The sequence below is a fragment of the Miniopterus natalensis genome, chromosome 2, assembly GCF_054644295.1.
Source record: "Miniopterus natalensis isolate mMinNat1 chromosome 2, mMinNat1.hap1, whole genome shotgun sequence".
In the NCBI taxonomy this organism is placed as follows: Eukaryota; Metazoa; Chordata; class Mammalia; order Chiroptera; family Miniopteridae; genus Miniopterus; species Miniopterus natalensis.
The window spans coordinates 20,996,615-21,021,168 of NC_142082.1; the positions used below are offsets into that span (position 1 = coordinate 20,996,615).

The 24,554-nt window shown below is 35.4% G+C and overlaps 1 protein-coding gene across 1 annotated transcript in view; it reads left to right on the forward strand.

Moving 5' to 3' along the window:
• Window positions 1–24,554, forward strand: part of ADAM32 (ADAM metallopeptidase domain 32) — a 119,834-nt gene that overhangs the window by 57,945 nt on the left and 37,335 nt on the right. The window contains exons 12-14 of the mRNA XM_087813622.1: window positions 6,845–7,022; window positions 16,140–16,232; window positions 20,079–20,274. Of these exons, the coding sequence (XP_087669748.1) occupies window positions 6,845–7,022; window positions 16,140–16,232; window positions 20,079–20,274 (467 nt within the window). The remainder of the gene's footprint in view (window positions 1–6,844; window positions 7,023–16,139; window positions 16,233–20,078; window positions 20,275–24,554) is intronic.

The window sequence follows — 24,554 nt, forward strand, 5'->3', positions numbered from 1 at the left end:
TTAGGACACAAAACAAGTCTATACAAATTTAATAAGATTTAGCCCGGCCGGGCGTGGCCCAGCGGTTGAGTGTCGACCTAGGATCCAGGCGATCGGGGTTCGATTCCTGGTCAGGGCACATGCCTTGGTTGTGGGCTCGATCAATGACTCTCTCATCATTGATGCTTCTATCTCTCTCCCTCTCCTTTCCTCTCTCTGAAATCAATAAAGATATATTAAAAAAAAAATTTAATAAGATTTATATCATACCAAACATCTCTGAGCACAATGGCATGTAACCAGAATTCAACTACAATTAAAAAACTCAAATGTTGCCCGGCCGGGCGTGGCTCAGCGGTTGAGCGTTGACCTAGGATCCAAGCGATCAGGGTTCGATTCCCGGTCAGGGCACATACCTGGGTTGTGGGCTGCAGCCGATCAGTGACTCTCTCATCATTGATGTTTTAATCTCTCTCCCTCCCTCTCCTTTCCTGTCTCTGAAATCAGTAAAGATATATTAAAAAACAAACAAAAACAAAAACACTCAAATGCTTGGAGGCTAAATAGCATGTTATTAAGCCTGAATGGGTTATCAGTGAGATCAAGCAAGAAATAAAAAGCTTCCTGGAAACAAATGAAAATGAACACAACAATCTAAAGCCTATGGGACACAGCAAAAGCAGTCCTGAGAGGAAAGTTTATAGCATCACAGGCCTACCTCAAGAAATAAGAAATAATTCTAATGAAGTATCTAACCCTACTAAAATAATTAGAAAAAGAGCAACAGGAATAAACCAGAGTAAGTAGAAGGAACTAAATAATAAAGAGAAGAGAAGAAATAAATACCATACAGACTAAAAACAATACAAATGACCAATGCAATAAAGAGCTGGTTCTTTGAAAAGATAAACAAGATTGATGAACCTTTAACCAGACTCATCAAGAAACAAAGAAAGAACCAAAATAAACAGAATCAGAAATGAAAGAGGTGAAGTAACAACTGACATCACAGAAATACAAAGTATAGTAAGAAAATACTATGAACAACTATATGCCAACAAATTGGACAAAGCGGGCGAAATGTACAAATTCCAAGAAACATACAGTCTTCCAAAATTCAATCAGGGAGAATCAGAAAACCTGAATAGGATAATAAGAACTAATAAAATTGAAAAGGTAATAAAAAAATTCCCAGCAGATGTAAGTCCTGGATTGGATGGGTTTACAGAATTTTACCAAACATTCAAAGAAGAAATAACACCCTCCTCAAACTATTCCAAAAAACTCAAGGGGAAGGAACACTTTCAAGCTCTTTTTATGAAGCTAGCATATCCCACTTCCAAAACTAGATAGACACTACAAAGAAAATTACAGGCTAACATCCCTGATGAACACAGATGCTAAAATTCTCAACAAAATATTAGCAAATTTGATCCAGGAATACAATTAAAAGATCATACACCATGACCAAGTGGGATTTATTCTGGGGATACAATGCTGGTACAATATTTGCAAATTAATAAATGCGATGTATCATAAAAAGTGAAAAATAAAAATCACATCATATCTAGATGTAGGAAAAGAATTCAAGGAAATCCAGCACCGCTTTTTGATAAAAATCTCAGCAAAATGGGAATACAAGGATCATACCTCAACATAATAAATTCTATATATGACAAATCAACAGCCAACATCATAATAAATGGGCAAAAACTAAAAGCATTTCTTTTAAGAATAGGAACAAGACAAGGATGTCAACTCTCACCACTCTTATTCAACATAGTAGTAGAAGTCCTAGCCATAATGATAAGAAAAGATAAAAGGCATCCAAATTGGAAAGTAGGAAGTAAAGTTATCATTATTTACAGATGATGTGATATTGTTCATAGAAAACCCTAAAGACTTCACCAGGAAACTACTAGGTTTGATAAATGAATTCAGCAAAGTAGCAGGGTACAAAATCAACATCCAGAAAATGATGGCATTTTTATACACCAATAATGAACTCTTAGTAAGAGAAACAAAAAAAACCCAAAAATCATTTACCATTGCAACAACAAAAAAATAAGATTCCTAGGAATAAACATAACCAAGGAGGTAATAGTCCTGTACTCATAAAACTATAGAACATTGAAAAAAAATAGAGGAAGATACAAACAAGTGGAAGGGTAAACCATGTTCATGGATTGAAAGATTTAACATCATTAAAATGCTACCCGAAGCAATCTATAGGTTCAGCACATTAAATTACCTATTACAATACCAATTTGGTACATTACAGAACTAGAACAAATACTCCAACAATTTATATGGAACCAAAAGGGACCTTGAATAGCTGCAGCAATCTTGAGAATGAACAAAGTTGGATGGATCACAGTATCAGATATCAAACTATACTACAAAGCCATTGTGATAAAAACAGCCTGGTACTGGCACAAGAACAGGCATACAGACCGATGGAACAGAACAGAGACCCCAGAAATTGACCCACACAATTATAGTCAATATTTGACAAAGTAGGCAAGAACTTACAATGGAGTAAAGACAGCCTCTTCAACAAATAGTGTTGGGAAAACTGGACAGGTACATGCAAAAAAATGAAACTAGGCCAACAACTTACACCATACACAAGAATAAATTATGTGAATCAAAAACTTAAATATAAGTTGTGAAACCATAAAAATCCTAGAAGAAAACTTAGGCACTAAAATGTCAGATATCTCAAGTAGCAGCATTTTCACTGATGCATCTCCTAGGGCAAGAGAAACAAAGGAAAAAATAAACAAATGGGAATATATCAAAATAAGAAGCTGCTGCATGGCAATATAAACCACCATCAAAATGAAAAGGGACCCCACTGTATGGGAGAACATATTTGCCCATGATACATCTGATAAGGGGTTAATCTCTAAAATATGTAAAGTACTCATACAACTTAACAAAAAGAAGATAATCCAATTAAAAATTGGGCCGAGTGCTTGAATAGACACCTCTCCAAAGAGGACATACAGATGGTCAAAAGACATATGAAAAAATGCTCAAAGTCACTAATCATCAGAGAAATGCAATTTAAAATCACAATGAGAGAGCACCTCACACGTGTGAGAATGGGTATTGTCAATCAAACGATAAGTACTAGGGAGGTTGTGGAGAAAAGAGAACACTAGTTCACTGCTAGTAGGAATGCCACTGATAGAGCCACTATGGAAAACAATATGGAGTTTCCTCAAAAAATTAAAATTGGCACTGTCATTTGACCAGCAATCCCACCTCTGTGAATGTATCCTAAAAATCCCAAAACACCAGTCAGAAGGAATCTAGACATCCCTTTGTTCATAGCAATATTATTTACAATAGCGAAGATTTGGAAAGTGACCTAGTGCCCAAATGGGCACTTGGATAAAAAAGCTGTGGTACATTTACACAATGAAATACTATGCTGTAAAAAAAGAAGGAACGCTTACCCCTTTTTGACAGCAGGGATGTACCTGGAGACTATTATGCTAAGTGAAATCAGCCAATCAGAGAAAGAAAAATACCACGATCTCACTTGTGGAATCTATTGAAAGAAATGAATTTACAAAGTAAGACCCGAGGCATGGAGGCACGGGACAGGCTGACCTATCTTGCTTGGGGTTGGTGTGGGGCAGGTTGGGGAACCAGAAGAGATAAACCAAAGAACCAAAGAACTTATGTGCATAGCCTGCGGACACTGACAATAGTGTGATGAAGCCCCGGGTGGGTAGGGGCTGGGCTCAGGGGGATAAAGGAGGGTAAAAGGGGGACATCTGTAATACTTTTAACAGTAAAAAATACATCTATTATAAAAGTAAAAAGGATAAAAATAAAGTTGTGATGTAGGAATACACAAGAATAATGACAACAGGAATTCTGGGGGGGAAAGTGTAGAAAAGAGAAAGAACCGGGAAGGAAAACCAGATAGCATAAAAGATAAACTTTTCCTTTTTCAAAATGCTATTAATTGCTAACCCCAACATCCGAAAAAGGGTAGAGAGCACTACTATTTCCTATTATTTTCTTCTGTCACTTTATTTCTCTGTTCTTTGATTTCAGAATTTAGGCTAGGTATATGAAAGTTTCAATAATCTTTTATTAAATGATTTGGGAACAAAGCTAACCTAGCATTAGAATTCAGAGTGCAAAATCTCAGCCAAATAAGTGAAAAAAAACTTCAGGTAACTGATTACAAATAAACTCTGCAAATATATGTTCTTAAGAACTGCCATTATGGGCAGCAAAAAGGTGAATAATTATGGATTATATATATTATAATGTAAATTCTATATAGTTGACTAGAAATGTTCCCAGAGCCAAAATATATAGTTTTTTTAATTATTAATTTTCTTTAACTTTCAATTTTGGTGGTAAGGTAATCAAAATATGTGCTTTAGAGTAAAATAATATTTATTACTATTTAATAGTAAATATTTTACTGAATTTTGTAATATTCAAAGATCAATTTTGGGGTAAAAACTACCTGAATTTGAAGTCTTTAACTGTGTGTGACTACTCCTGCTTATTTATGGAACTGTCTGTGTTTGGTGAGGATTTTAGCTTCTCTGTATGCTGGTTCAATTTCTATAAAATGTTGATGACAATACCAACCTCCCTAGTTTTGGTGCAGGATTAAATTATTTATATGAAATATATGGCTAATAATAGGCACTCAGGAAATGTCAGTTTCCTCCTTGCCGTACAGATTTTTACTACATATTGAGAATGACATCCTATGGAATTATTCTCTCAGTTTATTTTTATACTAGTATATGGACATGATTGTTTAAAATTTTGGTTAATATACAGTGAGATTTTTTCTGTAAGTTCAGGACTAAGCATAATATAGTTTGCTTAATAAAAGTTAGTTATTATGAAGAATCAATAGACAATTGATTCTATGTTTGCTAGGAACTATGCAGGTAATGTGATGCTAACAATACAGATGACAAAATTTCATTCTCAAGTTAACTTTAATGAAATAATTCATATATGTAGTCCAAACCTATGGTTGAATGAACATCAGAAAACATTGAAGTAGATTCAAACTTTCAAAGAGCTTGATTCTTAATTTTATAGTGGTCAGGAAAGATGGAGAAAGTAGAAGAAAAGTTTGAAGAGTTATTGATATTGGCATAGAAATTTACATAAAAGTTTAGAGGGTTTTCTCCATGCCATCATTTCAGTTTTATTTCACCTTGGCAGAGGCATCATACACATATATAGCCATTTTTCTCAATTTGGGAGAATTTGCATAAATACTACCTCCAAACTAAAATTAAAGATATATTTAATTTGTAATGCTTAATTTTGTTGTAGGAACATTTAACAGGAGTCCTCTTAACAAATTTTTAAGTATACAATATAGTATTGTTAAGTATAGGCACTATGTTGTACAGAAGACCTCTTCAATTTATTCATCTTGTGTGACAAACTATATACCCATTGAACAATTCCCCATGTTCCCCATCTCCTAACCCTTGGCAATCACCATTCTACTCTGCATCCGTGAGTTTAACTATTTTAGACACTTCATATAAGTGAGATTATGCTGGCTTATTTCACTTAGTATAATGTCAGTGAGGTTCATCATGTTGTTGCATATGTCAGATTTCCTTTTTTCAGACTGGATAATATTCCATTGCATGTATATACCACATTTTCTCTCCCCCCCTTTTTAAAAATATATCTTTATTGATTTCAGAGAGAGGAAAGGACAGGGGGAGAGAGAGAAACATCGATGAGAGAGTCATTGACCAGCTGCCTCCTGCACGCCCCCGACTAGGGATTGGGCCCGCAACCCAGACATGTGCTCTGACCGGGAATCGAACCCCGATCGCCTGGATCCTAGGTTGAGGCTCAACCGCTGAGCCACACCCGGACGGGCATACCACATTTTCTTTATCCATTCATCTGTCAGTGAATATTTACACTGCTGCTGCAATGAATATGGGAATGCAGATATCTCTTTGAGATCCTGGTTTCAAATCAAAACCACAATGTGATATCACCTCAGACCTGTTAGAATGTCTTAGAATCTGGAATGAATGTGTGTGTGTGTGTGTGTGTGTATAAATATATGCATGTATGTATCAAACAAAACAGACTTTAAAAACCAAAGCTATAATAAAAGACAAATAAGGACATAATGATAAAGGGGACCGATTCAACAAGAGGATATAACCCTTGTAAACATTTATGCACCCAATATAGGGGAACCCAAATACATAAAGCAAACTGATGGACATAAAGTGAGAAATGGACAGTAATTTAGTCATAGTAGGGGATTTTAATATATATACCCAGAAGTGAGATTTTTGGATCATATAGGTTGCTGTATTTTTAAGTTTTCGAGGGGCCTCTCTGCTATTTTCTGTAGCAGCAGTACCCATTTACATTCCCATCAATAGTGTACCAGGGTTTCAATTTCTTCACAGCCTTGTCAGCACTTACTATTTAAAAAAAAAAAATATTAGCCATTCTGATATGAGGTGATATCTCACTGTGGTTTGGATTTGCATTTCCCTGATGTTTAGTGATTTGGTGCACCTTTTTATATACATATTGACTATTTATATGTCTTCTTTGGAAAAATGTCTATTCAAGCCCTTTGTCCATTTTCTAATCGGTTGTTTTTCTATTGAGTTGCACTTAATTTTGTTTTAATAAGGATATGTGTTCCAATGAATTAAATCACATGATTTCCTCAAGAATGATTTTGTCCTCTAAACTTTCGTTATGAACATGTATCATTTTTTATGAAATTTTACATTTTGAAATTAATTTATATAATATAGAATTGTTTTTTTAAGAGTATACTGCCAACAACATTATATGGATTCATCTTTAGGCAGTCCAGTGGTGTGAAGACTTTTAGCAGTTGCAGTTTGAGTGACTTTAACGATTTCATCTTAAACATGGGTGCCAAATGTCTTCAGAATAAGCCCCAAATGAAAGCGGCTTCAACAGCAATCTGTGGCAACGGCAGAGTGGAGAGCCCTGAAATCTGTGACTGTGGTACTGAGGAAGTAAGTCTGATAACTAGGAAAATTGATTAATAAATTTATTTTAATGTCTTTGTTATAAATGTTATATATCTCAAATATGACTTAGTATTATGTGGAACATGGCAGTAAAGAAGTCAAGGTTGAAATGCATACAAGAATATACTGACTAGGGTTTTTTTAAAAAATGTATCTTCATTGTTGAAAGTTTACAGATATTCCCCTTTCCCCTGCCATCGACCTCCTCCACCCTCCTCCCGCTTCCTCCCCTAGCTTACACCATACTATTCTATTGTCTTTGCCTGTGGGTTATGCATATATGCATATAAGTTCTTTGGTTTATCTCTTCCTGGTCCCCTTCTTTCCCTCTGCTATACTGTCTAGGTTTTATACATTGAAGAGTTTTGAACAACTATAAAATGTACTCAAAAAAATTAATGCTGATGGGAAAAAAAAGAGTCTAGAATGAGGTTTTAGGTTCCAGACTAACTACATAAGATCTTTCCAAACCTGTGCTTTGGACATTTTACAAATGTCTTATTGAATATTAATATGACAGTGGACTATCAGGTATCCCTTAGGGTCTTACTGCACAATCAACTAGTAATATGGTAAGGGAGGACTGTGTTAATATTATAGTCTGAACATTGGGTGATTTTGATAAGGAAATCTTGAAAATATGAATGCAAAATGTTGAGGATATAATGATTCTGGACAAGGATTTGCAGCATTAGAACAGATGCCATACATTTCTATGATTACAAACTAAATAGATGGAAATAATATTAGGGTTTGATATGTATATGGGTTTGAATGTACTTGTGTGCATATCACATTGTTATAATTACTATGCCTTTTTTTGGTATGATGTTTAACCATTTGCTAGTACAAGTCTTCTCTCTTTGCTCTTTATCTATTTTCAAATCACTTTTTCTGGGGCACAATCTACATACAATAAAATGTACTCCTTTTAAGTATACAGATTGATTAGTTTTGACGAATACATATAAGCATTGGTGTAATTAAGATACAGATTTTTTTCATTATACCCAAAACTTTACTCATGCCCTCTTTCAGTCATTTCCACCTCTTCTCATCTTCAGGCACCTTCTGATTATGTCAGTTTTGCCTGATCAAGAAATCATATGAGCCCTGGTTGGTGTAGCTCAGTAGTTAGAATGTTGGCTCCCACACCAAAGGGTCTTGGGTTTGACTCCCGGTCAAGGGCATGTACCTTGGTTGTAGGCTTAATCCTTGGCCCTGGTCAGGGCTAATGTGGGAACAACCAATGCTTGTCTCTCTCTCACACCGATGCCCCAGCCTCCCTTTTTAATTCCTATTTCTCCAAAAAAAAAAAAAAAATCAATGGAGACCTAAAAGAACAGCCTCAGAATTTCCAAGTTAGTGGTGGATTGAGCGGAAGCTACGGTGGCACTCTTCCAGGACCAGAGTTGTCAGTTAACCATAGCTGGCTCTAATAGCCTTTGCTGCCTGCACTAGCCACCATCATTAGAGTGCTGAAGAGATATCACGTGCCCCAGCACCCAGTGAAACCAACATGTCCCTAAACTCGGTGCTGTGCACCACTAGACATAGGTCAAAGCAAACTTCAGAGTGCCCCACCCACAGCTGAAGGCCTTCTCTTACCAAAATCAGTCCATAAAGTCTGGAGGAGGTGTCTGCTTCTTCAAATATGCAGACACCTACATAAGGCCACAGGGATCAAGAAAAAGCAGGGAAAAATGACACTACCAAAAGAACATAGTAAATGGCTTCATTAAATGGAGGTCTAGAAGTTGTCTGAGAAGTAATTCAAATTAATTGCCCTAAAGATGCTCAGAGAGCTACAAGGTAACATAAAAACACAAATAAACAATTTAATGACATCAGGAAAACAACACAAGAACAAAATAAGAGGTTCAACAAATAAATAGAAAACATTTTAAAAAGGCCAAACAGGAATTCTGGAGCTGAAGAATACAGAACATAACTATAGAGAGCTTTAACAGTAGAACTGACTGAAGAGAATAAAGAGTCAGTGAGCTAAAAGACACATCACTTGAAATGATCTAATCAGGGGAGCAAATGAAAAAATAATGAAAAGGGATGAAGAAAGACTATGGGACTTAGGGACACCATCAACAGAAATAACATGTGAATCACTGGAGTTCCAGAGGGACAAGAGAGGAAGAAGGGGCTAGAAAAATCATTTTAAAAGATAATGGCTGAGAATATTTCAAACCTGGTCAGAGATCTGTCCAACCCAATTCATGAAACTGCTAGGTTATCCCAAGTTTTCAATATAAATTGATCTTTGCCATGAACTGTCTACAATGCAGAGATAATTTTATAGCAGCAAGAAAAAAATTTCTCTTAAAAAAGGGAACCCCTGTAATGCTATCAACAGATTTCTCAATAGAGACCTTGCAGTCCAGGAAACAATGGGATGGTATATTCAAAGTTCTGAAAAAAAACCCTGCCACCCAGGAATAATTTAACCAGTAAACTTGTCCTTCAGAAACTAAGGTGAGGTAAAGACTTTCCTTAATAAACAAAAGCTAAGAGAATTGATCACCATAAAAACCTGTTTTACCTTACAAGAAATGCTAAAAGGAGTTCATCAGCCTGAATTGAAAGAAGCTAATCAGTAATAATATATGCAAAATGCTAATAAAGGCAAGGCTATACTTAGATTCATAAAACTCTAAAACTCTAATATGATGGTGTGTTAGCTATTTAACTCTAGGATAATGGTTAAAGGTCAAAAGTATTAAAAAGAGCAGTAGCTACATAATTTCTTACTGGGTACATACTATAAAAAGATGTAATTTATGATATCAGTAAAAGAGGGGAGCCCTGGCTGGTGTGGCTTAGTTGATTAGAGCATCGTTCTGTACACCAAAAGGTAGCGGGTTTGATTCCTGGTCAGGCACATACCCAGGTTGCGGGTTTGACCCCTGGGCGGGGTGTGTGGGGGGGAGTCAACCGATCAGTGGTTCTCTCTCACATCAGTGTTTCTCTCCCTTCCTCTCCCTAAAAATAATTTTTTTTTTTTTTTTTTTTTAAAAAGAGAAAAAGGGTATAGCTTTTCATGGAATCAGAGAGTTAAATTATTATCACTGAAATACACTGTTACTCAGATAAGATGTTTAATATAAGTCTCATGTTAACCATAAATAAAAACCTGCAGTAGATTGAAAACTGATAGAAGAGAATCAAAGAATACTGCTATGCAAAATCACATATAAAGAAAGGCAATAAGATAGGGAAAAGGATCAAGAGAACTATAAAACAGGCAGAGAACAATTAACAGGATGGAATTAGTAAGTCCTTCGATATCCATCATTATAATAATGCAGATGGTTTAACTTCTCCAATCAAAAGACATAGAGTTGCTGAATGGATACAAAGACAAGATCCAACTATATGCTGCCTACAAGAGAATCACTTCACCTATAAGGACACACATAGGTGAATGCAAAGGAATGAAAAAGAGAGCCTATGCCAGTGGAAAACAAGGGAGCAGGGATAGCTATAGTTATATCACACAAAATAAACTTTAAGGCAACAATGGTTACAAGCAAGTAAGAAGGTCATTATATAATGCTAAAATGGTCAACTCCATCAAGACATAATAGTCATAAATATTTAAGCACCAAAAATCAGAGCACCTAAGTATTTTAAGCAGATACTAACAAAACTGAAAGGAAAATACACAGTACAATAGTAGAGGACTTCAATATTCCACTTTCAACAATGAATAGATATCCAGACAGAAAAATCAACAAGGGATCACTGAACTTGAACCAAACTTTGAAGAAAAAGTTACCTAACAGACATATGCAGAATATTCCATTCAATAGCAACAAAATACACATTCTTCTCAACTGTTCACAGAACATATGTTAGGCCACAAAACAAGGCTTTAGCAAATTTAAAAAGATTAAAATCATACAGAGTGTCTTTTCTAAAAACAAAGGTATGAAAATGGAAGTTAACTGAAGGAAAGCTGGAAAACTCAACAGTGTGTGAAAATCAGACAACACACTCCAAAACTACCAATGGGTCAACAAATACATCAAACAGGAAATAAAAAACTTCTAAAATTTGTATGGAACCACCAGAGACCATGAAGAGCCAAAGCAATCCTTAGAAAGAACAAAGCTAAACAAAAACCTGCAGTAGATTAACAAATGATATAGAGAAGAGAATCAAAGAATACTGCTATACATTTCCTGATTGCAACTCAACTACAAAGCTAAAATAATTAAAACAGTATGATACTGACTTAAGAACAGACACATAGACCAATGGAACAGAATTGAGAGCCCAGCAACAAACCTCTGTATGTATGGTCAACTAGTATTTGACAAGAGAGCCAAGAATAAATATTCAATGGAAAATGGAGAGGCTCTTTAATAGTATTGGGAAAAGTGGATTTACAACTAAAATATAGAAAAACCATCCTGAATAATCAACTGAAGACTAGCTGGAGAGCACCCTCATAACCAAGGACCTAAAGTGGAGACCACATGGAGACTGGTAGGAAATGTGGAGGAATGAGGGTGCTGGCCGGGCTCCCACAGACAGCAGCTAAAAATCCGGAGGTATATCTCAGCTGTGGGTGATTCCCACTGAGAACTCTGGGGTCTAAACCCCAAGTTGGGCTTCCCAGCCCAGAGCACCAGAACTGAGATGGGTGCTCACATAACACCTGGCTGTTAAAAGCAGCAAGGTTTCTGTCTGCCAGGGAGAGAGGGCTGGAAATGCAGGAACCCTCTTAAAGGGCCAACACACAAAGTTACGTGGGCTCTGGCAGAGGGAGGCTAGAGTGGACTAGAGTGGTGTGAGAAGATTCTGAGGCTTCAGGCTCTGGAGACAGAGTGCAGAGGGCAGCCATCTGGATTCATGTGCTAAGTCATTCCCCCATACTGCAGAGAACATTTTTCTCAGGCAGACCTTGGTGAGCCAGGCAGCTTTTGCTTAGAGGGGAAGCAATTGCCCCACCCACTGGAAAACAGCTCACACCAGCCTGTGGAGTTTATGCTTTACTATGGTCTACAACCTGATGCTCATTAAGAGACTAAGATCAATGAGCCTGCAGGCAGAGGTGGACCTCTCAGTGCTTTCAGTCTTTGCCTGATTTGCTTCTGGACCCCAGACTTGGAAAAGCAGACTTTGATGTGCATCTTGGTCCTGTCCAAATGCACCTAGCTCCAACAGAGGGAACAGAAATCCATGGGTTGTTGATGGCTCCATACAGGGTACTCAAGGTCAGTCACAGTGTCTGACATTCCCCTGCACCAGAGACCCGCCAAAAAGACAGAATCTACCTAATAGAAGATCTACCTAATATATAGAAATAAGCCAAAGTTGGAGACAAAAAATCCAAAATGAAAGAACAAGAGAAGACTCCAGAAAAAGAGCTAAATGAAATGGCGATAACAGTATGATACAGAGTTCAGAATAATTATTGTAAGGATGGATGCTGATAAGAGAGAGGGAAACTATGAAGGAAATCAAGAATGACATAGCAGAAATAAGGAATACATTGGAAGGAAAAAACAGCAGATTAGAGGAAGCTAAGGATCGGATCAGCAAGTTAGAAGATGGTAGGAAAAAATCAGTCAGAGATCCAAAAGAGAAATAAATGAAAAACACAAGGACAGTCCAAGGGAGCTGTGGGACAACATAAAACGTAACAATATTCACATCATAGGAGTGCCAGAAGATGTACAAAGTAAGCAAGGGTTAGAGAACCTGTTTGAAGACATAATGTCAGAAAACTTCCCTAACCTGATGAAGGAAAAAGTCACATAAATTCAGGAGGCACAGATAGTCCTAAGCAAGAAGAACCCAAAGAGGCCCACACCCAGGCACATCATAATTAAATGCCAAAAATGTAAGACAGAGAATCTTAAAGGAAGCTAGAGAAAAGCAATCTGTTACCTACAAAGGAGCTCCCATAAGGCTGTCAACTGATTTCTCATCAGAAACTGCACGCCAGAAGGGAATGGCATGAAGTATTTAAGGTAATGCAAAACAGATTTCTGACACCAAGACTACTCTGTCCAGCAAGGCTATCATTCAAAATAGATGATGAAATAAGTAGCTTCCCAGAGAAAAAAAGGCTAAAGGAGTTTATCACCATCAAACTAGCATTTCAAGAAATATTAAAGGGACTGCTGTATAAGAAGTAGAAAAAGCGAGAAAGAGAAACATAGGCATAAAGAATTAAAATGGCAATGTCTAAGTACCTATCAATAATAACCTAAATTGTAAATGGATTAAATGCTCAATCTAAAGACACAGGGTTGCTGACTGGATAAGAAAACATGACCCAAATATATGCTGTCTTTAAGAGACCCACCTTAGAACAAAGGACTCACACAGGATGAGAGTGAAGGGATAGAAAAATTTTCCAAGCAAATGGAAATGACAAAAAAAAGCTGAGGTAGCAATACTCATCCGACAAAATATACTTCAAAATGATGACCAGAGTGAGAGACAAGAAAGGTTACTACATAATACTAAAGGGACCTATCCAACAAGAACATATAATCCTGATAAACATACGCACCCAATATAGGAGCGCCTAACTTTTTAAAAAAACTTCTGGAAGACTTAAGGGAGATATTGACAGATACACAGTCATAGTAGGGGACTTTAACTGCCCACTGGCCTCACTGGATAGGTCTTTCAGACAAAAAAATCAGCAGGGAAACAGTGACCCAAGTGACATACTAAATCAAATGGCTTTATTTGAATTTATAGAACATTCCACCCCAAAGCTGCAGAATATACATTCTTCTCAAGTACACATACAACATTCTCAAAGATAGAACACATGATAGGACACAAAACAAGTCTCTACAAGTTCAAGAAGATTGAAATCATATCAAGCATCCTCTAGGACCCCAATGGCATGAAATTAGAAACCAACTACAGTGAAAACACTCAAAAACATTCAAACACATGGAGGCTAAATAGCATGTCATTAATCAATGAATGGTTACCAAAGAGATCAAGTAGGAAATAAAAAACTTCCTGGAAGCAAATGAACACACAACCCAAAATCCATGGGACACAATGAAAGCAGTTCTGAGAGGGAGGTTCATAGCACTGCAGGCCTACTTGAAAACACACACACGCACACACACACAAAAGAAATTCTAGTAAACTCTAACCCTACAACTTAAAGACAGAAGGAGAACAACAAGAAAAGCCCAGAGTAAGTAGAAGGAAGGAAATAGTAAAGATCAGCTCAGAAATAAATGACATAGAGACTAAAAAATAAAAAAAAATACGAACGATCAATGATACCAAGAACTGGTTCTTTGAAAAGATACACAAGATTGATGAACCTTTAGTCAGACTCATCAAGAAACAAACAGAGAGGACCTAAATAAAATCAGAACTGAAAGAGGTGAAGTAACAACTCACCCAACAGAAATACAAAGGATTGTAAGAAAATACTGTGAACAACTATACGCCACCAAGCTGGACAACCTGGAGGAAATGGACAAATTCCTAGAGAAGTACAAGCTGCCAAAACTCAATGAGGAAGAGTCAGAAAACCTGAAAAGGCTGATAACCACTGATGAAGTTGAAGTGGTAAGCAAAAAACTCCCATCACACAAAAGCCTTGGCCCCGATGGCTTCACAGGGGTGTTTTGCCAAACATTCAAAGAACTAACACCTATCCTCAAACTATTCCAAAACATCCAAGAGAAAGGAACATTTCCAAGCTCTTTTTACCAGGCCAGCATTAGCCTAATTCTAACCACTGAACCACACTGGCCAGGGCTGTAGACTTTTTAAGATGATGTTTGTTTTCAGAGTGAGAAGGATTTCCTTTATTTCTGTTTTGCTAACATTTTGTACAATAAGTGAAAGTTGTATTTTGTCAGGTTCTTTTTTTGTATCAGTTGTTACGGTCATATGATATTTCTTTTTCAGCATGTTAATGTGATAGATTTTATTAATTGATGTTTGAATAATGAACCAATGAACCAGTCTTGCATAATTGATAAATCCCACTTGGTTGTGGTGCATGTATTTTATACATTGTTTGATTTGATTTACTATTTTTTGTGAATATTTCTGCATCATATTTATGAGAGATATTGGTCTATAGTTTTCCTTTCTTAAGTCTTTAACTGGGTTTGGTATTTGGGTAATACTGGCCTCACAGAATGAATAAAGAAGTGTCACACATCAGTGCTTGGAGTGTAGTTTGTCTATGATTCCATGGGGTGAAAGTAGTTTGTCTATAATTCCATGGGGTGAACTAATGCTTCTCCTGGATCCTGTCCTAGGTGCTTTTTCTATTGGCTGATTTTAATTTGTATCCTTTCTATATAATAAACCATAACTGTGAATATACCAGCTTTCAGTGAGATCTGTGAGTTCTTCCAGTAAATTATCAAACCTGAGGGTGGTTTTGGGACTCCAATGAACTGGTGATTAGTGTGAAAAGCAAGGGAAGTCTTAGGGACCGTTTTCTTTAACTTTGTAGTGGGCCTAAACTCTACACACCTTTTCCCCTCAGATTTATTGAGGTATAATTGACAAATAAAAATTGTATATATTTAAGTGAACAGCATGGTGTTTTGATATATATATCCATTGTGAAGTGATTGCAACAAACTAACGTATTCATCACCTCACACAGTTACCAAATTTTGTGTGTGTGCTGAGAATGCATCATTTGTCCTCTTATCAAATTAAAGTGTATAATCTATTACAGTTAACTGGAGTCATCATGCTTTATTTAGTTTCTCAGAACTAATTTATTTTATAAATGAATTTGCATTTTTTTATTGATATTTCCCCCTTTCCCCCACTCTCTGGGCACTGGTAACTACTATTCTACTCTCTGTTACTATTATCCAGTTTCTGAAGAAAGTAGTTCTATATATTGTGCCCATTATTCTAGATGATTAAGAGTTAGTGGGGTTCCAGTTACTCTGTTTTGACCTGAAGTACCTTAGTATTTTAATTGTTTGGAGATGCAAAAATCTGTAAATATTGACAGGATTCATATCCTTTCTTAAAACTCAAAAGCTCTGTAAATATAACTCCTACCAAAGTTTATCTTATGTTATAATGTGTTTGTATTTGTATTCCACTCATTAATAGCAATGTGGACCTTCCAGCTGTTGTGATCCTCAAACTTGTTTGCTGAAAGCAGGATCACAATGTGATTCAGGATTATGCTGCAAAAATTGTAAAGTAAGGTTTAAGTTTGTTAATATCATCCAAGTATATAATGAATCATGTCTAGGATTTATTCTTCCCCCTTTATATTTGTTTTTCCATCACCATTTATCCCCCATATCCCCCTTTCCACTTCCACCCTCTCTTTCTCCCCTACAGTACCCAGCTGTGGTCCATATCTATGAGTTCTTTCTCCCTTTTTGTTCCTTTTTGCTCAATCCCTTTACCCCCCCCTCCCACCCACCAGAGCTGTCTGCCTGTTCTCTACCTATAAGTCTGTCTCTGTTTTGCTTGTTAGTTCAGTTTGTTCATTAGAGTCCATATGTGAGTGAAATCATATGGTACTTGTCTTTCTCTGACTGGCTTGTTTCACTTAGCACAATGTTCTCCAGGTCCATCCATGCTGTTACACAGGGTAAACTTTTTCCCCTTTTTTTGGCCAAGTAGTATTCCATTGTGTACATGTACCATAGCTGTTTTATCCACTCGTCTACTGAATGACATTCGGGCTGCTTCTAATTCTTGGCTATTATAAATAACACAATGAACGTAGGGTGCACAAATTCTTTTGAATTAGTGTTTTGGTTTTCTTTGGATAAATTCCCAGAAGTGGAGTTGCTGGGTCATAAGGCTGTTAGATTTTTAATTTTTTGAGGTAACTATACTGCTTTCTACAGTGGCTGCACCAATGTGGATTCCTACCAACAGTGCATAAGGGTTCCCTTTTCTCTACATCCTCACCAACACTTGTTTGTTGATTTATTTTTAATAGCCATTCTGGCAGATGTGAGATGATATCTCATTGTGGTTTTAATTTGCATATCTCTAAAGATTAGTGACTTTGATCATCTTTTCATATGTCTATTTGCCAGATATCTGTATGTCCCCGTTGGAGAAGTGTCTATTTAGGTCCTTTGCCCATTTTTCAATTGGATTGTTTGGTGTGTTTTTTTGTTATTTTTATAAATTCTTTTATAAATTTTTCATATTAACCCCCTATTAGATGTATTGGTGAATATATTCTCCCATTCAGAGGGTTGTGTCTGTATTTTGTGGAAAGTTTCCTTTGCTGTGCAAAAATTTTTCAGTTTGATGTAGTCCCATATGTTTTTGTTGTTGTTTTGTTTTGTTTCCCTTGCCTGAGGAGATATGTCAGAAAAAATATTGTTACAAGAAATGTCAGAGATTTTACTGCCTGTTTCCTTCTAGGATTTTTATGGTTTTGAGTTCAACATTTAAGTCTTTAATCCATTTTGAGTTTATTTTTGTGTGTGGTGTAAGAAGGTGATCTAGTTTCATTTTTTTGCATGTATCTGTCCAATTTCCCCAACACCATTTATTGAATAAACTACCTTTAGTCCATTGTGTGTTTTTGACTCATTGTCAAATATTAACTCTAAAGGTGTGGGTTTATTTTTGGGCTCTCTGTTCTGTTCCATTGATCTATATGTCTGTTTTTATACCAGTACTATGCTGTTTTGATTACTGTGGCCTTGCAGTATATAGTTTGATATCAGGTAGCGTCATTCTTCTAACTTTGTTCTTTTTCTCAAGATTGCTGTGGCTATTTGGGGTCTTTTGTGGTTCCATATATATTTTTGGAATATTTGTTCTAGTTCTTTGGAATACACCATTGGTATCTTGATAGGAATTGCATGGAATCTGTAGATTGCTTTGGGTAGTATGGACATTTTAATGATATTAATTCTTCCTACCCATGAACATGGAAGATGCTTCCATTTACTTGTATCTTCTTCAGTTTATTTCTTCAGTGTCATATAATTTTCCAAGTACAGGTCTTTTACATTCTTCGTTACATTTATTGCTAGGTATTTTATTCTTTTCGAAACAATTGTGAATGGGATTGTTTTTTTAGTTTCCCTTTCTGATAGTTCATTATTGGTGTATAAGAATAGAACTGATTTCTGGATATTTATTTTGTATCCTGCTACTTTACTGAATTCCTTGATCAGTTCTAATGTTTTTTGATGGAGTCTTTAGGCTTTTCTCTGTACAGCATCATGTCATCTGCAAATAATGACAGTTTTACTTCTTTCTTTTGAATTTGTATACCTTTTATTTTTTCTTCTTGTCTGATTGCTGTGGTTAGGACTTCCAGTATTATGTTGAATAAGAGTGATGAAAGCAGACATCCCAGTCTTGTTCCTGATCTTAAGAGAAACACTTTTAGTTTTTGCCCATTAAGTATGATTTTGGCTATGGGTTTGTCATATATGGCCTTTATTACATTGAGTTATGTTCCCTCTATTCCTACTTTTGTTGAGAGTTTTTATCATAAAGGGATGCTGGATTTTATCAAATGCTTTTTCTGCATCTATTCATATGATCATTTGGATTTTATCTTTCATTTTCTTTATGTGGTGTATCACATTTATTTTTTGCAGATATTGTACCAACCTTGCATTCCTGGAATAAATTCCATTTGGTCATTGTGTATGATCTTTTTAATGTATTGCTGGATTCAGTTTGCTAGTATTTTGTTGAGGATTTTAGCATCTATGTTCATCAGGGATATTGGCCTGTAATTTTCTTTCTTTGTAGTGTCTTTATCTGGTTTTGGAATTAGGATAATGCTAGCTTTGTAAAATTAGCTTGGGAGTCTTCCATGTGTGGGATTCTTTAGAATACTTAGACCTGTAGCTGTAAGTCAAATAAATGATCTTTCAAATAAAATTAAAGAGAGATACTAATTCGGAATCAGGTTTCTAATTTTGTGAATTTTAGTGGGATGTTGAGGCCTCTTTCTAATGCCATTATTCTCCCTAACTTGATGTTGTTATTTTTAAGCCTTGATTGAGAGCTGTTGTAGAATCCTTCAATATAGAAAAATATGCATTAAAAGGGGTTATTTTCATTCACTTTATCCAACATTTACATTTTACAAGTAAAAATGTTACTGATTGTGATAGGTGTCTGTAGGTATGTAATTGAAAGGCACAACAGATTTTCATAAATGTATAAATAATAAAACTCACTAGAAGTAACTCTTTCAAATGCTGTGCTAGCACAAAATTTAAATTATGAATTTATTATTCAAAGATCACTTGTCTTAAATATAACATTTTAATTTATATGGTAAAGATGTTGACTCCCCTCCCATTTCCCCTTTAGTTCTTTCCATATATTTGTAACAAATTCTTCATATGAGAATCCCTTTATTGAACTATCTAACATGGGTTCTGTGTTCTTTACTGTCCTTCACTGACACAGTTTTATGTTATTTTTACCTAGAATCTTACCATGTGACTCTATCCTTACCTCTGATCTTTTATCTTTTTTTTCAGTTCCACAAAAGTTTATTGAATATTTACTACTCACATTGGAAACCATCAATTAAGAAATTTGAGATAGATGGCCTCTTAAGATTCTTTATATAAATTTTTAGCATTCTATATGTGGAAGTGTTAATTAACTATAGGATAATTTAGGAGAAAGACTGCAATTACAGATATTCCATATTTACCAACCAGTGGTTTAGTAACTATATTTTATTTGAAAATTGTCTAAATTATAGTATTTTCACCTGAAAGGAATAATTATCACAAGCTAAAAGTGATTTTTCCTTCCTTGTACCAAAACAAGAAAAACCTTGGCTCTCATCACACCATAGTTGTGTTATACTTTTCCTTGTGTATGTGTTTTATCTCTTGTTATAGTTAATAACATTCATGTTTTTCAATATAATTAGCATAATACTTTAATAGAAGATATTAAGAGACATTAATGAATATATAGATCATCAACCTATAAATGAAAGTAACACAATTTTGAAATAAACATTAATAAACACAGCAATCTTATATATAATGCTTTATTTTCTTATATTTTAATTTCTACTAGTTTCTACCGTCAGGTTTGCAATGCAGACCATCTGCGCATTCTGCATGTGATATTTCTGAAAGTTGTAATGGAAGCTCAGGAGCCTGTCCTCCTGATATAACTATACTCAATGGACGTGAATGTAACAAAAATTATACGTGTTATGATGGACAATGCCATGATCTTGATGCACGTTGTGAATCAATATTTGGAAAAGGTAATACTGTTTTGTAACATCTGAATAGTTTGTCTTCAATATTTTATTAACATTACCAAGACAGTGGGCAGTTATATATAATTTATATTTCATATGTTTATATTTGTTATATATAAATATATATAAATTTAAATTCTTTATTCTGTTTAACGTGTATATTTTTATTTTTTAAAATTTTATTAAGGTATAATTGAGAACTAAAATGCATATACTTATGGTATGTGATTTGATGTTTTGAAGTTCATATATATTGTGAAATAATTGCCACAATTTAGCTAGTTAACATGTCCATTACATATATATATCTATGTAATACTGGCCTCATAGAATGTAATACTGGTCACATGGAGTATATATATGTATTTATATAAATGAGATTGCTGTATTATAAGGCAGTTTATTTTTAATTTTTGAGGAGTCTATATGCTGTTTTCCGTAAGAGTTGTACTAATTTTATTTCCATCAGCAGTGTACAAAAATTTCCTTTCTCCACATTCTTGCTAAAGGTTATATATTTTTTGATAATAGTCATCCTAAAATGTGTGAGTTGTGCTTTTGATTTGCATTTCCATGATGATTAGTGATGTTGCGCACCTTTTCATATATCTGATGACTTCTTTAATGTCTTTCTTTGAGAAATGTCTCATGAGGTCCTTTGCTATTTTAAAATTCCATTATTTGTTTTTGCTATGGAATTATGAGTAACTTATATTTTGGAGATTAACCCCTTATCAGATATATGATTTGCAAATATTTTCTCTTATTCTGTGTTTCCTTTTCACTGTATTGATTGTTTCATTTGCTGAGAAGTCTTTCAGTTTAATGCAGCCCCACTTATCTATTTTTGCATTAGCTGTCTGTTTTTTTTGTATCATATTCAAAACATTATGGCTTGTACCGCTGTACAAGACCTTTTTTCTTATGTTTTCTTCTAGGAGTTTTATAGTTTTAGGTCTCACGTTTAAGTCTCCCTCACCCCCACCTTTATTGAGATATAGTTGACATATAACATTGTGTAAGTTTAGGTGTACAATGTGTTGATTTGATTCTCATATATTGTAAAGTGATTAACACCATAACATTAGCTAATACTTCCATTGTGTCACATAATTACCATTTTTTTGTGAGTGTGGTGAAAACATTCAAAATTTACACTCTTAACAACCTTCAACTATGTAATATACTTTCCAGTATATAATTTCAAGTACATAATAGACATTATGCTTTACATTAAATTCTTAGAACTTATTAATCTTATAATTGGAAGTTTGTACCTTTGATGAACATCTCTCCTTTTCTCCCATCTCCCAGCCCAGGGTAACTACCACTCTATTCTCTGTTTCTGTGAGTTTGGTGTTTTTAGATTCTACATATAAGTGATATAGAGTTTTTGTCTTTCCCTTTCTGACTTATTTCACTTAGCCTAATGCCTACATATTTTATTCATGTCGCTGCAAACGGTAGGATTCCCTTCTTTCACATAACTGAACAATATTCCACTGCATGTATGTATGCATATATCACATTTTCTTTGCCAGTTCTTCCATTCAGGGAACTGTAGGGTTCCCTTTTCTCCACATCCTTGCCAGCACTTGTCGTTTGTTGATTTGTTGAGGTAGCCATTCTGACAGTTGTGAAATCAACTTAGGTGGTTTTAATATTTTGCCTATTACAAATAATGCTTCAGTGAACATGGGTGTGCAGATAACTCTTGAGATCATGTTTTCATTGCCTTTGGATATGAAGTGTATTGGAAGTGGGATTGTAGGATCATATGTTAGTTATATTTTTAAACTCTTTGAGGAACCTCCATACTGTTATTCATAGTTTCTGTGCCAGATTACATTTCCACCAACAGTGCACATGTTCCATTTCCCCCATATCCTTGCCAACTTTTACTATCTTGACTCTTAAAACAAAATTTATCTTTAGTGTTGAAAGTATTACCCTTTTTTCTGCCCCATTGATCACCTCCACCATGCATCTGCCCCACCGCCAGGCCCTCCCCATACTATTGTCTGTGTCCATGGGTTATGCATTTATGCATATAAGTTCTTTGATTAACCTCTCTCCACCCACTCCCCAACCCTTACCTTTCTTCTGAGATTCCTTAGTCTGGTCCCTGCTTCTATGTCTCTGGATCTATTTTGTTTATCATTTTATTTTGTTAATTAGATTCCACATATGAGTGAGATCAGGTGTTACTTCTCTTTCTCTGACTGGCTTATTTTGCTTAGCATAATACTCTCTAGTTCCATCCATGCTTTCCCAAAGGGTAAGATATCCTTCTTTTTTACAGCTTCATAGTATTCCATGGTGTAAATGTCCCACAGTTTTTTTATCCACTCATCTACGGATGGGCACTTGGGCTGTCTCCAGACCTTACCTATTGTAAATTGTGCTGCTATGAACATAGTGCATAAGTTCTTTGCGATTGGTGTTTGGGGTTCCTTAGGATATATTCCTAGAAATGGAATCACTGGGTCAAATGGCAGGTCAATTTTTAATCTTTTGAGGAAACTCCATACTGCTTTCTATAGTGGCTGCTCCAGTCTGCATTTCCCCCAGCAGTGTACCAGGGTTCCCTTTTCTCCGCATCCTTGCCAGCACTTGTCGTTTGTTGATTTGTAGATGGGAGCCATTCTGACAGGCGTGAAGTGATACTTCATTGTGGTTTTAATTTGCATCTCTCTGATGATTAGTGACTTTGAGCATTTTTTCATATGTCTTTTGTTCCTCTGTATGTCCGCTTTGGAGACGTGTCTATTTAGGTCCTTTGCCCATTTTTAAATTGGATTCTCTTCCTTTTGTTAAGTTTTATGAGTTCCATATATATTTTGGATATTAAACATTTATCAGAGGTGTCATTGGCAAATATATTCTCCCATACATTGGGCTCTCTTCGTTTTGTTGATGGTTTCTTTTGCTGTGCAGAGGCTTGTTATTTTGGTGTAGCCCCTTTGTTTATTTTCTCCTTTGTTTCTCTTGCCCTAGGAGACGTATTGGCAAACATATTGCTATGAGAGATGTCTGAGGTGTTACTGCCTATGTTTTCTTATAGGATTTTTATGGTTTCACAACTTACATTTAAGTCTTTTATCCATTTGGAGTTTATTTTTGTGTATAGTGTTAAGTTGGTGGTCTAGTTTCATTTTATTTCATGTACCTGGCCAATTTTCCCAACACCATTTATTAAAGAGACTGTCTTTACTCCATTGTATGCCTTTGCCTCCTTTGTCAAATATTAATTAAATGTAGTGACTTGGGTCAATTTCTGGGTTCTGTTCTGTTCCAATGGTCTATATGTTTGTTCTTTTGCCAGTACCAGGCTGTTTTGATTACAGCGGTTTTGTAGTATAACTTGATATCTGGTATTGTGAGCCCTCCAACTTTGTTCTTTCTCAAGATTGCCAGGGCTATTCAGGGTCTTTTTGGTTCCATATAAATTTTTGAAGTGTTTGTTCTAGATCTGTTAAATATGCTATTGGTATTTTATTAGATATTGCATTGAATTTATAGATTGCTTTGATTAGTATGAACATTTTAATGATGTTAATCCTTGCAATCCATGAACACGGTATATTTTTCCACTTGCTTATATCTTCCTCTATTTCTTTTTGCAACATCCTGAGGTTTTCCGAGGACAGTTCTTTTACCTCCTTGGTTAAGTTTATTCCTAAGTATCTTAATTGTTTTTAGTGCAGTGGTAAATGGGGTTATTTTTTTTCAGTTTCTCTTTCTTATAGTTCATTATTGGTATATAAAATTGCCATCAATTTCTGGGTGTTAGTTTTGTATCCAGTTATCTTGCAAAATTCATTTATTAAAAGTAGTAGTTTCTTGGTGGAGTTTTAGGATTTTTCTATGTACAATATCAGGTCATCTTCAAATAATGACAGTTTTACTTCTTCCTTTCCAATTTGGATTTCTTTTATGTTTTTTTCTTGTCTGATTGCTGTGGATAGGACTTCCAGTACTATGTTGAATAAGACTGTTGAAAGTGGACATCTCTGTCTTTTTCCTGTTCTTAGGGAAAATGCTTTTAGTTTTTGCCCATTAAGTATGATGTTGGCTGTAGGTTTGTCATATATGGCTTTTATTATGTTGAGGTATGATCCCTCTATTCCCACTTTGCTGAGAGTTTTTATCAAAAATGGGTGTTGGATTTTGTCAAATGCTTTTTCTGGTCTGTTGATACGATCTTGTGGTTTTTGTCTTTCAGTTTGTTTATGTGATCTATCACATTTATTGATTTGCGAGTGTTGTACCAGCTTTGCATC